The sequence below is a fragment of the Anas platyrhynchos genome, chromosome 20, assembly GCF_047663525.1.
Source record: "Anas platyrhynchos isolate ZD024472 breed Pekin duck chromosome 20, IASCAAS_PekinDuck_T2T, whole genome shotgun sequence".
Classification (NCBI taxonomy): Eukaryota; Metazoa; Chordata; class Aves; order Anseriformes; family Anatidae; genus Anas; species Anas platyrhynchos.
In genome coordinates, this window is record NC_092606.1 from 6,110,287 (window position 1) to 6,127,871 (window position 17,585).

At 41.1% G+C, this 17,585-nt stretch overlaps 1 protein-coding gene across 2 annotated transcripts; it reads left to right on the plus strand.

The window, feature by feature from the left end:
• Positions 1 to 3,365: 3,365 nt before the first annotated feature.
• Positions 3,366 to 15,182, plus strand: PSPH (phosphoserine phosphatase). 2 transcript variants are annotated; one of them, XM_013107785.5, is made up of 6 exons: positions 3,366 to 3,557; positions 9,954 to 10,112; positions 10,814 to 10,948; positions 12,564 to 12,709; positions 13,527 to 13,675; positions 14,996 to 15,182. In XM_013107785.5, exons 2-6 carry the CDS (start codon positions 9,973 to 9,975, stop codon positions 15,104 to 15,106), a joined length of 681 nt encoding a protein of 226 aa, XP_012963239.1. In that variant the 5' UTR covers positions 3,366 to 3,557; positions 9,954 to 9,972; the 3' UTR covers positions 15,107 to 15,182. The 2 variants fall into 2 exon arrangements, with proteins under 2 accessions (XP_012963239.1, XP_005010718.1); XM_005010661.6 differs by lacking the exon at positions 3,366 to 3,557 and having other exon boundaries at positions 9,836 to 10,112.
• The last annotated feature ends 2,403 nt before the right edge of the window (positions 15,183 to 17,585 follow it).

Below are 17,585 nucleotides of genomic sequence, written 5' to 3' on the forward strand. Positions count from 1 at the left end.
GGGCCCACCAAGTCCAGTGGCTTCTCAGTGGGATCTTCCCGGTCACCTCAGCACAGCCCTGCTTGCTGCCGTGGCTTTTCACTTCACAAATCTTAGTAACTATGGGGAAAAATTATCCCCAGGCAATGCTGAGGTGTCCCGTGAGACCTGTGCAAGAAAAAATACTGTTAAAATCGAGGCAACCTCAATGGGATACTGGCAGTGTTTGGCTAATGTGGCCAGTGAGGGCCCAGTCCTTGAGGCTGCACAACATACACATCTTAGTGGTTTTCAGCTCCACAAAGGATGAAGATGGAGAATTTCCCATGGAAAGGGCTTGAGAGCTCTTGCCAGGGCTCCTTACAAATACCACAAGCAAAGATTGCACCAAGTTTGGCTCCCACATTGCCCCATCCACACCTGTGTCCCCTAACACCTGCCTGCTGCAGGGGCGATTGGCAATACCAGGCATGACACAACCCTCTGGTTATTTCAAGTGTTTTGTTAGGAAAGTCCCTGCCCCCAGAATAATCGTGGCCTGTGGCTGCAAAGCTGTGCTGGGAAGATCCAGGCCAAGTGTTTTTTGGTATTCCTGCAGCCCATCTGCTCCAGAGGGCACTAACCCCCAGCAAACAGACACACACAATTCTATAGAAATTGATCCTGAGCTCAGAATTTCCTCAGTACAGACCACAAAGAGCCTCACCCAGGGCTCATCCACCAGGTCTAACATGGCGCAGAATAAATCTCCCCTACTCCTTCCCACTTTTTGCAGCAGGAAAGCTGCCAAAACCCAGGCTGTGGGAGCTCTGGATGGAGAGGTTGGCTGCTGAGCAGCAGTGCAATGAGGCCACTCGTGTTTCCATGCCACTTCCAGTAGTAAACTCTAAAAGCCTGCTGATGGGTACAGTTTTGTTGCACAACAAAAGTTTTGGGGAAGCTTGACTGAAATGGTCATTCAGGGTCAAATATAAGGGCAGACTCAGCAGCCTTGCTGGTTTTGGCAGTAGAGGATGGCACCTGCCAGTAATGTGCTCTGCTGCTCTGGGTGAGGATCTCAAGTTTCTGGGCAAAGCGCCACACACGGCCCATCGCTCTGACTTGGCAGGTCTGGAGGGGACAGCTGCTATTACGCTTGGGTTTCTGATTTTCACATATTTTGGATGGAATTGATGTTTGAGCAAAATGTACCACAAGTTTGGAGCCTTTTTGTTTAGCAGAGCAGCGTGCTTGTCTTGTAAAATATTTTAATGATGATACTTTAGCAGAGAGACTGCATTTTTTTTCCCCTTTTCTGCTGCTGTAATCATTAAAAATAAACATTAAACATTGCAAAACACAGGAAATTACACTCGGTATTTCATAACTGGGCTCTGGAATTCTCCAGTTAATGTTTATTCTTTACTTTTGCTGGGATGCTACCTGCCTGAAAGCATAACGAAACAAAACATGACAATCCAGCCCTGAGGAGCTGCAGTGCTAGTATCTGAGGTGCCGAGCTGCTCTGCCCACTGAAAATAGCCAAATGCCTAGCTTTGCCCTAGATTCTATAGCCCACAGGTCACACACATACTTTCCTATTCTTGCCTCTGGTTAATTTTTGTTTGCCTCGATCTCTTCTCCAGGCTGTGCTCAGTAGAGGGCAGCCTTGTCACACCCATAGGCGCACCAGCAGGCACGCTGTATTTTTTTTTTTATGTTTTCCCTGCTGCTCTTCTGTGATCCGTGTGGGTGATGTCCTGTGAAAAAGGCATTAATTCTCCATCCTAACACTTCCAGGCACATCTCTCTGTGCTTCCTTCCTGGGCCACATATGTCTAAGGGTGGTTATGTTATGGTTTAGTAATATTTCTCATTTGCATTTTCATATGAAATGCCCATTTTGCAGCATTTTTCAGACAACACTACAAGCCTTTCTACATTTTTCAGTCTTTTAGTAGCAGGTGCCGAACAGTTTTGAATATTTGCTCTTAATGCATAGTAAAAATACAGGGCAGATGCTTACAATGCCTAAGTTATCCTTTGAAATTACTGGAGTTACAACAAAGTACAGCAGGATGGAATCAGTAATGTAATATTTAAACAAATTACAAACAACAAGTCTGTTAAACTAAGAAAAGTAATGGGCATATCCTTCATGAAATGACCAGTAGCAATTCACTTAAGTGAAATCATGCAGTGCTTATCTTGGCAGAAAAAAAAAACAAAAACACAACAGATTCCCAGGAAAAACAGTTTTCTTTCATCTTTATCAAGATCTGTTTTTCTTTAACCGTATTCACCGAAACGATTTCTAAATCCATTTTAAAACATACCGCCCTGACACGATAAAACTCAGAAACAAGAGCAGCCAAAACTGAACCACATCACCAGTTTTGCAGCAAAGAGGCTCAGTCCCACCTTTCCTTGATGCAGGAAGTTTCTAATAGATGCTTGTATTGACAAGTAGTCACGCAAGTACTGAGAACATTTGAAAAAATGTACAGGAAGGCATAGGAGGAGAAGCACAGAAGGGTATTGATTTTAGTTCATACCCTTAAGTTTGAGGAATAATCCTGCCAGAATTGCAAAACCATCATGCATAGAATGTGACTGGTGTACCCAGTGGTGCAGAACAATCTTTCAAGATGGGTAGCAGTCATAAGACTCCTATCACAAGCGAATAAAAGAAGCTAAATCAGCAGTCTGGCTTTCTTGACCTTGAAACGAGTAATTGGCTTCATAGTTCTGGGTTGGCAGCCTCCTGTTTACTAACTAGTGCCCGCAGTCATGTCTGTGGGAAGTTCTTCTGTAGGATGCCAAAGCACTAGCACAGACAGGTTCTGCAATTTTCCCGTTGCTTTTGACAACATTTTATTTGGAGAAACAAAACAGAGCGTTCTCAGAAGCAGAGGCTTTCATTTTGCCTTCAAAGTTTGTGATGAATTTTGACTGCAGATTTTTTTGGTGTGTAATATTTTGCGCGCTCCAGTTTCACAGCTTAAGCCAAAATGCAATATTGCAATTTTAATGCGTGAAACCTTTGGTTTGCAGTGAAAACAAGTGCTCTTGCCTCTCACCCTGACTTCATGCCAAGAGAAACTCCTGGCTGTTGCTTGGCAGATCCCCTCCTTGCGTCTCCTCCCTGGTCCTCCCATGCCAGCACTCTGCGTGGAGGCAGGTGGGCTCGCTGAGCCCCGTCCTGCTCCCCGTGCCCGTGGCAGGGGCTGGCAGGCGAGCAAACCCCACATCATCTTGTGCACAGGCTGCTCCCTGCCAAGCCATGCCTACCCAAGCTGGGAGCGCCCCAAAGTGGGCCCGAACGGCTCCTCCCCTGACGTCGGCGAGGTTACACCTCTCTTCCTACGCCTGTCAGCGAACAGCTGGACTTCTCTGGTTACATGTGTGCAACCATTTAAAAAAAACATCCAGGCTGGCTTACTCAGCAGATTATAAAGAGTGATTTACAAAATGCGGCTTTCTTCCAGATCAGCCCGTGCCGTTGTATTTATGTGACTGAAGGTCTCAGCTGATCCGTTCTTTTCTTGTGCAGCCAAGAGGTTTGCAGCAGCAGCACCAGCCACGGCCAGTACAATACTGTAAGTCACCGGCAACGTTTCTTTCTCGCACTTTGGAAGGGGTTGGCGTTTGGTGTGTTCAGTTCCATAACACTTATCAGATTTTTCTTGCATAGGCAATGAGCTGTACGCTGGGGCTGTGCGCTGCCCTGCGAGATGCAGCAGCACTCTGCTGCCTATTTTATTACAGCAGCATGAATGAATGATGCAATCGCGCAGGGGGAAAGCATCATCATTTTGGCAGGACAGGCACGAGGGGATTGGAGAGATAGGAGATGTGTACCGACATCCACCAGGTTCCCCCTACGCCTTTTCAATTACCTTTTAAAAGGCGCCTAAATAAAATGTGCTGTTAGGCACTGCTGTGCAGCTCTCAGTGTGTCGCTGCAAACATTCCATCTCTCGACTTGCTTACAGGTTTCTAGTACTACCTTGTAAACTGAACAAGAAACAAAGAAGTTTGAAGCAGTCTTAGTGACTCTCAGGACTGAATCTCTCTATTCTCACACTGAAAACCACAGAAACTCCTAATTAAGGATGGGTTGAACTTAAAGAGCAGTATTTGCAGGAATATATAGTAAAAATTTGCTTAAATATAGCTAATCTGTTTAAATACATAATCTCTCTTCTAAAGCACATTGCTTATACAGAGAATTATACCTCAACATAGCAAAGCCATGTTACCATATTATTCCCATTTTACCGATAAAGGACTAGCAACAATGAAGGATTAAGTGCTTTGTTTGATACCATGGAAACCCTCCTGTAAACACTCTCATGGGCAGAGTCACACCTGTAGCAGGAACCGGCTCTGAGAAAAGGTTCAACAACAAACTTCTACAAATCCCATACTATAAGCAGCAGTTTCCCATCAGTGCAACAGAAACAGTCTTATATGGCTGCTTTTCTGTTAATCTCACTGAATGTTCAGTGCAATATTTCTCTGCTCTGGGAATATAGCTCACAGTGAGTTTGTTCTCATGCACATCAGGGCAAACTGGGACTAACTTCACTGATGCCAGGGAAATAACTCAGGGCAAAGTGAGACCAAAATGGGTCTTGTTATGGAGCAGTAGCTTTCAATAAAGTGCTCGCACTCACATTATTAAATGTGAGAATGAATCAGAATCACAAACATCAGAGACTGTTTGCACACTGTAGGATATTCCCAAATGATCTCTTAAAAAAAAAAAAACAAAAAACATTTTAAGTAGTATTTCATTAAGATTCACTTAATCTTCATTTTTTTCACAGCAAGAAATATGAACATAATATAAAGTAGCAGTGTGACAACACTTTTGAAAGCTGAAATAAGATAACAAGTCAAGTAGAGTCACGATGGAGATTTTGAGATCTCTTAATGATCTCATCAAAATAAACCAGCCACAGAACACCCGGAGTCCTGAGTACCGTTTCATGTTCCTTTTGCATTAGCAGATCTTGCAGATGTTTCAGTTTTTCACAGTGTGGCAAGTGCCCTTCTTTGAAGGGTCAGCAAACAGAAAAGATTACAGTTGTTTTCCTTTAACATGTGGTCTTACATAATTGCTAGGCTTGCTGCTGTGACTCCGCCCTCTCTGTTACGAAAGAGAACTATTTCTTGTGGAAATGCCAGTTTTTTTCCAAGTGGCCTAATGAAGTACTTAATAGCCTGGAGACAAGGAGATCCATGAGAACTCCACTTCCCCTTGTGATTTCCTTTTTGTTCTTCTCAAGTTTCACCTTTCCCTTTGTCACTTCCTTCTTACACCTTCTTTAGTCTATTCTTTGCCCATTGTTTTTTCTTTTTCTCATTTTCTTCCTTTCATCTTTTCCTCATCGTATTTTATTACCAGACCTGTTGAAATGTTTGCTGCTTGGATAGCTTTCCAGCATGGAAATAATAGAATAGAAATAGATTTCTTATCTGAAATATGATGGCTGAATGATCAGAGATTTTCTACCCAAGTTTTTCATATGGAGACTGAACTTATAATTATTAGTTGTGGGAATTTCTTTTTTCTTACCATCTCATAAAAACATTGATGCGTGCAAGCAATCGGATGTTCTGTGTTTTAGAGTAATTCATCTCTGCCAACCACAGAGGCCCATACCACTCTGGAATTAAAAACTGCTATTCCTTTACTATTGTCATTTAGAGAATTGTCCATAGAAGAGCTTAGCACAGCTTCAATTCTTTTTCCTCATATTTTCAGGTGACACATACCTGTAGACAAGAATCACAGATTCATAGAGTATCCTGAGTTGGAAGGGACCCACAAGGATCATGGAGTCCAACTTCTGATTCTACACAGGGCAACCTAAGAGTTAGGCCATACATCTAAGAGTATTGTCCAAACACTTATACAGTGACAGGTTTGGGGCCACGAATTCCCCGCTCACATGAGCTACCTTGTTTGTTCTTTTATCCCCTGCATGTTTAATTCTAGGCAGTTTTCTGGTGAATGCCATGGCAAGATGGCCCAGGAAAAAATCTGAACACAAAGGAAGGAACAGAACATCTTCTACTTGTAATTCCCCCTGCTCCTGGGGCCATTGCTCAATCATGAATAGCCTTGCCTTATGCTCCCATTTACGTTTATGGCTGGGAACAAAAATCACAAGTCACTGAAATTGGCATGTTACTGTTTGGAATGGCTTTTGCTGACCTCTGGAGTTGATGGTCACCCCTGGAGCTTTGCCGACAAAAGCAGAAGAACGTTATTTCATCCCAAGTGAAGCATCTTTAACTCCTAAATTTTTTCTCACCAGCAAGACTCCCTGCAATAGCTGAAGCTTCCCACATAGGTTCTCCTCTTTGCTCCAGCAAGAGCTTCCCTATTTTACAGCTCATCACAAGTTCTTCAACTTGTGTGATGATACATTAGCCAAAAATGTGTTTTCCAGAACTCAGTGCCTGGCTACAAAAGGAATTGGAAGGCTTTTGGCAAGCCACTCATCAAGGGAGATCAGGAACTACTGCTCTGTTCTGCATTTCAGAACACAATTCTTCTCTTACAATTTGTCATTTTTAGGCATCATAAACCATAGCTGTAAACACTTTTGAAAGTTACTGCATAGAACAAAGAGAGGACAGAGTTAATTCCAGCCATGGCTTTGTATACATATGCATCAAATTGAAATTCACAGCAGTGGTGTCATCATTGTAAGGAATATTCAGAAGGGAAGGGAGTATGGGAAATTTAGATGACAGGGAGAAGGGAAAGTTCATGTCCCTTCCTTCCTCCTCCCAATGTTTTTTTTCTAGCTATAACATTATTCTCAGAGAGATTAAAATTCTGAAGACACATATCCAAAAATATATTTCAGGTTCTCACCAAGAAATCACATACCAGTGCTGTGTCACCACACAATGATATTGCATCATATTGGTCATGTTGCAGTGCAGCCCCAGGTTAGCATGAGGCAATGTGACTGCTTTGCATAAGAAGGAATCAGTGTTGGAACACCATGACGCAAATGTCACACCAGAATGATGCAACAAGTTTGCCCAGTAGAGCAAATCCTTAAAACTGGCACCAAAACCAAGGCTGAATTCTTAGTGGACTTTATAATTTCCAGTAGGCTGGAAAAAAAAAATAATGGCATGCTATTTAAATAATGCTAGCGGACATTTTTAAAAATGCCACTGGACAAACAGATCTAGCAAATGGCTGTCAAGCCCTGTGCTGAAGTCAAAGCCCTCCTGCTCTGGAAATCCAAATCTTCCACTGAAAATTCAAAACAGTGCTGTGGAGTCAAGGTCAATCCAAGGCTAACGCAAAGTAAACCTGGAATTCATGTTTCACGTGTCCACCTGCTGCCAAGTCTTAGCTCAGAACCAGTTTTGGTCCAAGGAAAGTTTTAATGTCCACTGTCTGTCTGTACCCACTCACCTTTGCTTTCTGGGACTCTGGGGAGGTTGAGCCCAGGCTCTGTCCTACTTTCCCACTCCCAAACTGTATGTACTGGAGGGAAGTGTGGGCTGGGTGGTATCTGCTCTCCTGTCCTCACTCACACCTGTGACACAGATGAGCATTAGGTAAGCCACTGTGTCACCTTTGCAGCTTCGTGCAAAAGCCATGAACCTACTTTGGGTATTACAGTCATATGCTCATACCACAAAACTCAAGAACACCTAGAATTATCCCCCTCAATTTGTCCTGTTCCGTGGCTGGCTTTGGATAGCTTTGCCTTTAATCTGTCACGACTTGCTCTCTCTGTTTCTTGCTTTTTCATATTTAGCACTGATATCTACCCAGTAAACAAAGATTAATTCTTACAGATATGGTTCTTTGGTGTTCACAGCAGGTTTCACTCCTTAGGTTTGGCTGCTTCAATTATACAGACTTTTTCTTTTACCTTTCGATGAAGGCCTGGGGTATTTTCTCTTACTCTATACACATGAGCAGATAATAGATGTGTGCATGTGTGTGTTCTATACATTTTTTTTTCAGTGATTATGATAATTTTCCATAAAGCCCTTTGTATCCCAGCACTCACCATATGGTGTCAACGGCACTTCATTTAGTGCTGGTGTCAGATGCCCTGCATAGCCTTGGTGTTGTGGGAAGCACAAGGCCCTAACTGAGGGCTCTAGGTCAGACAAACTGCTGTGACAGCAGTCCTCATGGATGGACATGCAGGCAATGCTACTCACACCTCTGCAGAAAACTTGAATTAAGGGTAAAAAGTGAAGAATACTTAATGAGGAAGGTGTTGGGACTACAGCTAGACTGGGTTAAGCATTTGAATGAAAACTCTATCCTGGACAGCTCACAGACTCTTTTTCTGTTGAGAAATGTATTCAGTTCTGCTTCTGATAGGGTAAACCCAGTTCATCAGATTAGCTGCTACTGTCTGCAGTTAGCTCAGTTTGATCCCAAGTTTTTACTCAGTAGTTAATCCATCAGTCCTTAGTAACGCAGAACTGCTCTCATGTTGATTTGTGCACCTAAGGACTGAATAAAATTGAAACCTTCAGGATCTAGCCTAGTAATAATAGTGCAGGCTTGAACAGCAGCTTTTAATCTGAAACCTTAAAGCACCTGGACAACTTCTACCTGCCACATGTCAGGGGAAAGACTGTAATCTATTAGCAAGCCTAGTTATGAGAATAAAACCACATCAGGAAACAGAACTGGTGCTTACCATTTGTGATCCCTAGATGACTCCTGTCCGATGGTTAGCTATGTCAGTACCAATCAGCTCCTAGACTCTTCCACAGCAAGATACGTAGCAATCAGTTCTCCATCTTCACTCGATGTCTTTTGTGTGCAGAGGGTGAGAAGTTTGTCCCAAAAGGGCAAAAAAAGAAATGTTTTGTGGAAACTTGTGTATGTAAGACCTGTAACCATGAAAAATGACAGAATATATAAGAGGAAAATATATTTGCTTTGTGAGAAGAAAGCAAAAGGTGAAGATATACGACATGCTGTTTAAAGGTATTTTTGTATCTATTCCAGAAAAAGGAAGAACCTACTACCCAGGTCAGTTATATGAGACTTGTCTTGCAGGAAGTTTAAGAGATTAGAAGAGATAACCAAACATGAGCTTCAACAAAGATCTGGGAAATGGGACAGATACAAAGCTGTACTTGTGTCTAAATGTACTACTGGTAAATAGCAAGATCCACACTGCAATCCCTTGTGAAAGGGTAAAGCATGATTAGTAATGTAGAGTAAGAAAATCCCTGATTAACACCTTGTGCTTCTGGTCTGCTGAAGTGCTCAGTACATTTAAGTGGACAGATATAAAAGGGAAGAAAATGAACTTTTGACAGGTATTGTTATGGAAAAAGTCATGGTTGTGGGCTTTGGGAACTTCACTCAACCCCTTAAGATACCACTACCTTATATTAATCAGGACAGAGAAAAGCATCTAAACCTTCATGATTAGGGATGACTACTCACTGATAGGTTTGAGACAGTTATATACCTACTGCAATCAAGCAAATCCTTAAGGGTTGGTTGTCTTTTACTGTCTCCTGGAGCAACTAATTTGACACCACAGACCAGGTCTGATGAGAAATCAAGATCCATTTGAGCAATCAAGATCCATTTGAGCAGTGAAGGCAAGACAAGACAGGAAATTTTAAGCCCTGTCCAGTAGTTGGCAGTCTGATGGTTCAGCAAATGCCAAGTATTACAACCTTGAACCCCACCTGAACACCAATGGGCTGAGCCTGCAGAGAGCAAATCAGCAGCTGACCACAGCTCCCCAGCCCACCCATAACGTAAGTTGAACATCAGTAGGCAGCAACAGCAGTGAGCAAATCAGCAACAGAGCCAGACCTCCACCGCCACTCACACTTTGATAAAAGCTGGCTAGCAGGCTGTGCTCGGTCCTTCTCACAACGAGCAGAGCAGTCGCTGCAATGGCTCAAGACGGAGTCCAGTACTGTGACTCACAGAAACAATTCATCTTATCCTCTTACAGTAAGAAGGTTCCTAAAAGGATGGCGTCTCTCCTGGAGATGAAAGAAATCTTCCGCAATGCTGATGCAGTGTGCTTTGATGTGGACAGTACAGTCATCAGGGAAGAAGGCATTGATGAGCTTGCAAAGTTCTGTGGAGTTGGAGATGCCGTCGCAGAGATGTATGTATATTTGCTGTTTACTTCACACGAACATTAGTAAAAACTAAGCATGGATAAGGTTAAACCTGTGACAACAGTTTCACAATACAGATTAATTCATCTCTGTCACAGGAGATAATTACCATTTTAAAAAAGATGTTAGGAATAGTAAGTGGAATTAATGCATAATGAAGTAACTTTTTTTTTTTTTTTTGAATTGTCAAGCCACTCAACAGGACTATACTGAAATAAATTTTCTAAATTAAATGTCTTTGATATACTCAGATGAAGCCTCATCATAACACTTGGCAAAGAACTAGAAGAACCTTATTATGAGACAGAGGAGACTGGACTCTTCACTTGGAGGCTGATGTTTCCATTGAAACTTGTAGCAAAAGTCCTGTTAATTTCAGAGACAAGCAGCTGGCCTGTGATTTAGGAATACTGGTCCCAGTGGCTCAGATTGCATTCGCAGAGTATCAGCTTTCCTTTGCCTCACTGGTTCTTACAAAAGCACCAGTCTGTGGAGCTCTTCTACCACTGGTTGCTACCAACCTTTTCAGTGTACCAATCTTGTCCTTTACAACACAGATAATGTGGTATAACCTAGAAGCTATGGGGTCTTAACTTGTTCTTTGGCATTCCTGTTAAAATAACAGCTCTTGGGAGAAGCCTCATCTTGTTAAGTGTCACTGATTTGTTTTGTTTGGATCACAATTCAGGACTCGCAGAGCTATGGGTGGCACTGTGACATTCAAAGCAGCTTTAACAGCACGACTAGGACTCATACGACCCTCCTACGAGCAAGTGCAAAAATTAATATCTGACAATCCACCTCAGCTAACGCCAGGAATCCGGTAAGAAAAATTTCAAATGATCTAATGAAAAAGTATTCCAAAAGCACATAGCATAAATCAACAAAATTCTGTGACATTAGTGAAGCTGAAAGAACGTGAAGCTGATATAGAAAGCTTTCCTACTCCATTTCCATGTTGTTTGTGTACAAAGCTTAGATCAGGAGCTTATAATAGCCTGGATCCATGTTGAGTGGATAAGTGTCTGTATAAAAAGAAACTGTCTTAGGTATTAACTGGCATTTTGGCTGGCAAGCTGACATTCCGGCGTGAGAATTCGATGGGCATGGAAAATAATCTGCTCCACATGTAGAAGTATTTTTTTTTTCTTTTGAAGGGAGCCAGGAGGAAGATTATTACTGAATAAAAACTACTGGCTTAGTCTATTCTGTAATTATATTCTCTCTCACACTTCTGCATGCAGTCATCACTGGACTCAGCTTAGGGGATCCACTTTCAGAGCTACACATTCCATACTGACATAAAAAATCATTAGAGGCAAATACACCCATGCATATACATGTATTCCTTCATCTTTGGGTTTAGATATAACATTAACTATTTCAACTGAAAAGGTTTTTCTTTCTATTCAGATTGTTTCAAACAGTTGAAAATAATTTCCTTATTATGGAACATGGCCATAGCTGTAAATCTAAAATATTTTTAGCATATACAGTTTTTAATACAATATTGTACTTGTATTTTCTCCTTGAGATGAAGCACATGCTCAGCTTTTTCTGTAGAAGGCATAGCTAGATGTAACAACAAAGGGGTCATTGTCTCCATGTTTAGAATCACATGACTTTCCTTTTCATTCCTTCCCTTTCTTCCTCCTTTTCTGTGTAGCCTGCTTTAAGCTTCCACTTGCTTTTCAGTGTTTAGCATTTCTTCTGTTACGGTTACCACTTCTACTGCTTAGCGTTATTGCATGTTCATTTTCCTGACTCTAGAACCAACTTTTATAAAACTTTTAATTGCCATCAAGTCCCGTTGATACTAACCGGGTCTGAAAATTTCTCACTTTTTAATTCTTTTTCTGTAGCTGGTGCCCTTTTCTATACAGAGTATCAATGTCTTGGGGGAATCAAGTCTGAGTTAGAAAAATGTTTGCACTTTGCGCACTTTCCAGCCCACTTTTATATTTTTCTGCAGTGGTTTTATCTCCACTGCATTCCCTGCTCTTTTTCAGTGTTACAGATTGTTTATCTCACTGGTTTTACACTTAGCCTCAGAAAACAACCTGAACTGGATTTGGGCTCATTTTCAGGGGAACTGGGCACATTTTCAGGGGAACTAATGTGAACAGTATGAAAGTATAAAGGAAACATTTCTAGGGAGTACTTGTTTCTGAGCAACTAAATACCTATTCATATCTAGACACGATGATTTTGTTCAGCTCATTTCAAGCAAGGTATATGCACAAACTTGTGAAGAAAAGATGGAAAATCTTCAAGCAGCTGAGAAGGATGGAGTTGGAAAGCAGCATACAAATAATCTGGAATAACAAAATAGATGGGTGGCCTTGTTTAGGAAAGATCTATTTTGGCTTTCTTGTTATCCCGTCAGCACACCTAGATGCTGCCAGGCACTCATGCTTGGTGACTTTATTTCTTCCCAGGGAGCTGGTGAACAGGCTTCATCAACGTGGGGTACAGGTCTTCTTGGTCTCCGGAGGGTTTCAGAGCATCGTGGAACATGTGGCCTTACAGCTGAACATTCCAACAGCAAATGTCTTTGCCAACAGGCTGAAGTTTTACTTTAATGGTGAGATTCCCCTAACAGGTCTTTTCTTTGCTAATTAATGCAATTTTTGCGTGTGTGCGTTCAAACTGTCAGATACTGGGCTACAGATATTGTCCAACCTACATCACCTCATTAGCAATCCTGCTAGCTTCAAGATCAATCCAGCTGTCTCCTAGTAGGGAAACAGTCAAACTTCCCCCCAAAATATGAACTCAGGTCCTTTTCCAGACATATGAAATAGAGCTGTAGTTACTTTTTAATTGGAAACTGTGCCAAAGTTAAAAAGCATTACAGTTGCTGAGAGCAGTTTCATTTTCTCTCTCTTTCAAGTGTAAAGAATTTATTACACTTACCTGCTTTCAGAGGCAAACTTCACTTTCAGTGACTCTGAGGTATGCATGAAGACCAATGGAGACTTTTGCAGAGCTGCTCTGGACTTTAAGCTAGTGTAATCGAGCAGAACTGTGTTTAGTGAGCTTGGTTCTTACTCAGTGTTTCATACACTGTTTATGTATCACACTGAATGCTGCTTTTGAAATGTTTAGACCAGAATGACTGGATCAAAGTGACTGGGAATGGATTTGACATGCTACCATACAGGGTTTCTCCTTTTGTCCTAACATTTCAGCTCTTTGAAAACATCCCCACTGAAGACTTATGTAAAATCCTAGTTTTTATGCTTACCTTCTGATTACTTCTTTGGGATGCTGAAATCGTGAGGCTTACGGGACTGCAAGTAATTAGCTGTTTTCTTGAAGAAAAGACCACAGGCATGCATCTTTCTTCATCTACATGAAAATATGCTGTGTGTCTAATTTGTCCTTCCACTGTTTTCTAGGAGAATATGCAGGATTTGATGAAACACAACCAACAGCTGAATCAGGGGGGAAAGGAAAAGTTATTACTCATCTGAAGGAACAGTTCCATTTCAAGAAAGTAGTTATGATTGGAGATGGAGCTACAGACATGGAAGCCTGTCCCCCTGCTGTAAGTATTAAAAAACTGGAATTCCAAATTCCCTTTGATTAATTTGTGTGTGTGTGTGAATTATGGTTTAAATTCTTGGTAGGACTTCAAGGAAGATTTTCAGCACTTCCCAGAACCTATAAGATCTGTGTAGGTAGCTTCCTCTAGAAAGGCTGCATCATGCAATGGCTGATTTCTCTCGATTAGCCAGTTTCAGTAAAGGTTCCACTCTCTGAGCCAGGGTTCTAGCTCAGTCCAGCAGAACGTATAAAGTCTACCAACCTATCACAAATCAAGCTGATCTATCTGCCTTTCCCATCTATGTTGCCACAATAACTGCTTGCTTCTGCACAGTGCTCTGTACAGAGGTCCTACACTACCCAGATCACAGTTCTGGCCAGTATTTAATGTTGCTAAGCATGAAGGTCTGGTGCACATTTACTTGATACCAACCTAGCAAGAAGGTTCATCTCACTTGATACCTCTGAAGATAGCAGCCTTACCAGGGCTATTCAGCCCTATTATTCAGCCCTAGACAGGGTGGAATAATAATAATAATAGAAAGACAGCTTATATAAACAGTCATTTCACAGAGGAGGGATCTTTCTCATCTCTAGTGCCTTTCTCTACAAAAAAAAAATAACTCAAAGCCGCTGCTTTGCCAATGCTGGGGGCAGATATCCTAGTGCATGGAAATGCACAGGAACAGACTCTAAGGGCTGCTGCTGATGTGAGTTAGGACAAGATATCCCTTAGCATTAAATATGTGCACGATCAAAGCAGCTTCGTATTTGCTTTATGCTTTCTATCTGAAGGCAAAAAAAAAACAGCAGTGGAAATTTTAAACACTGTTTTCTAAGACCCAGAAATGATGATTGTTTCTGGTTAATGATTGAAATCTTGGTTAATGTTTACTCTTGGTATCTATCAAATGAGGTAAACAGAGTTAAGATAAAAAGTAGGGATAATTGTGAGATGCTGCTTGCACGTTCAGATGTTAACTCACGCTTGAATAGTAAGTAAGGCTTTATGTTGCATCACAGCTCCATTTGATTTTCAGTAAAATCTCAGATCTGAACAATCCTGAAGTTACAAGGCACTGAGACACACTTTTGCTATTGGAACTAACCTCTTAGTAACCAAAGTGGTGTAAAATTAAATGTTAACGAAGTTCCTGTTAATAAATATGAAAATGAACACGCCAAGTAACATAGGTGAAGAAGCAGGGAGGAACATCACCATTTAAAAATCCAATCTTAAAAGCAAACTTAATTGCCGAGAAGCTCCATTCCTTACACAGAACTGCAATAACTCATGTGCCCATTCTTTCTGTTTTGCCAGGACTGCTTCATTGGATTTGGAGGGAATGTAATCAGAAAGCAAGTAAAGGAGAAAGCTAAATGGTACATTACTCACTTTGATGAACTGCTAAAGGAACTGGAAGAACGATAAATTATACAGTAAAATAATATATTTAACAACTATAAGTCAATTATACAATGTAATTAAACATATATTTGTTTGCAAAGTTGTGTTCTGGACTTTTTAATGATTCTGGGTGTTGGGTACCTTCCTTCTCTGATCTGAAACTCATGTTGCAAATGGCGACATGCTACTCAAATATTTTGTAATGTAATAGTTAAGATTTTTTTAAACACCTTTTCCAAGGTGTAAGAGATGCAAGATGGTTAAGTACTTTCCCTTCCAAAGAATCTCAGAAGTAGGTTAAACAGTGAACAGATAGGTAGGAAACATTACTAAATATCTCTGAGTTCATTAAAATATGGCTACAGGAGAACCTGAGGTGTCATCTGTTACTCAACATCATTGTTACTCAACCTGTAGTCTAAGACATGAGATATATGCAAATGCCAGATATATGCAATATTCATCAGCATCCTAGAAGCATATTTTAAGACGAGTGATACAGTGTTTCACATACCTCGTTAAAATACAAGCAAACTCTAAAATGTTTTGTCAGACGGTCACAGTTTACTTAAGTGTTTTATTTAACAATCCTTCCCTGCTAACCTATAACTGTACAGAACTTGACTCGCCTGTCTTTACAAAACGTTTGCTGATTAAGAAAACCCTAGGAAACTTATCTGGCCTCTTTCTCTGCCTCAAGTGTGGATCAACCACCCTCAAACTGTTTGTGCCAGAAGCCTAACCTGTTCTAAACAAGTATTTCTCTGAGCTTCAGCTAATGAATTCTAGTTTCTTAAGGCTTTGTCTTTCATGGCTGCAATGTTTGATCCAAGAGGGACTTTATCCAGAACTCACTTGATAAATTGTGCTTTTTTTTTTTGTCAGCAAATCCCTGACAACTTTTGCAAGTATGTCTTTTTAAGCAGCTCTGCTGACACATCATGGTACTTTTCTTTCCCTGACTTATAAGAATATAATCTGAGATAATGTAAAAAGCTTTACTGATGGCAAAATGAAAGTCACATCTTCCCCTTCCATCCACATAATGCCATCACAGGAGAAAGATGGGTTGATACGACATGATTTGTCCTGGAAAAAAAACACAACAAACTCTAAGCAGGCTCTTATATTCTTTGTGTCCCCACATTTTATTTATTTCTTGAAACTGAAGATTAGGCTGAGTGAGTGCTTCAATTCCCAGGTTCTTCTCTTCCATCCCACCACGCATTTAATAGATAGGAAGATAAACAAGTGATGTGCCTATCTTTCAGAACCTCACACTGTCTCCGCAAGATAATCACTACTGGTTTATGCAACTTGCATGAAGTTTCCTTAATTTAGTTAGATTAAATCAAGGTGAAGTGATCTTGTCCAATTGTTCAAGCATCACCAGCAATTAAAACAAACACTGGTTGCCTATTCTGCTACATCGTCAGTAAAGATACGTGGGAAAAGGGTATTCATGGAGTCACAGATAGTGACGAATGGCAACTCTCTGTGATGCCATCTCATGTTTCTGGCAAAAAAACAGAGACAATAATAAGTTACAACAGTATTTAAATATTAAAGAAGTAGAATGATTTAAAAAAAAAAATATCTAGAAGCGAACTTGTAATGGCTTCTTAGAGAAAGGCAGAGATATAAGCAGCTATACTGAGTATCCGTAGACAGAGCTTAAAAACCTTCACAAAAGACAAGACAGACAATGGTTGGCAGGATGCTCACCAGAACGCTTCTGGGAGTATTAAACATGATCTCTTTTAAATTCTTCCTGAGAAAAATCCAAGCCAGCTCCAAGGGCAGCCCATATACAATCAGGCTTTTGTTTAGGCAGGAGTGCATGGACAGAGCAAGTGTAAACTCTTTCTGCTCTCATTCAGTGTATTCCTCTGCCATTCTACAGTTATGAAGCCAAAGAGAAGTGCTTCTCTTTGCTGCAGTTTTCTACTGAATTAAAAGGCCACTAAAAAAAAACAACTAAAATCCAGCTAATCAGCTATAGCTGCAGGCCCTGCTCCTATAAACGTTATGACATGCTTCAAGTATATGTAATTCCACTAATGCCACAGTGAGAAGACAGTGCAGGAGGCTTTGTGCCACAGAGATGTTAACATTCACAACAGTATCTTCTGCCAGTGTTGACTGCTATGGAAACACGGCACAGAGCCAACGATTTCACAAGAGCTCTTTAGGTCAGACTGTTTTGAAAAAAAAAAAAAATCACACCCCCTCCACTGGGCAAACAGCAAGCCCTCCCTCCTGGTCCAAGAGGTACCCAACGGATTAGTTACTTTAGCGAGTAGCTGAGCTCTTTCAACTGTAAAATAGTGGAAAAAAACAGAGGGGAATAAAGCAGCATGAGGAAACTTTCAATATTACAACCAAGGCACTGGTTTAGTTGAGCATATCCCATCACAGCAGAGCTAAATCTGGAGAGCAGTACATGTTATCGGAGAGAGAACCAATTTGTTTTCACATGTGTCTTCTAACTAAGAGCTATGGG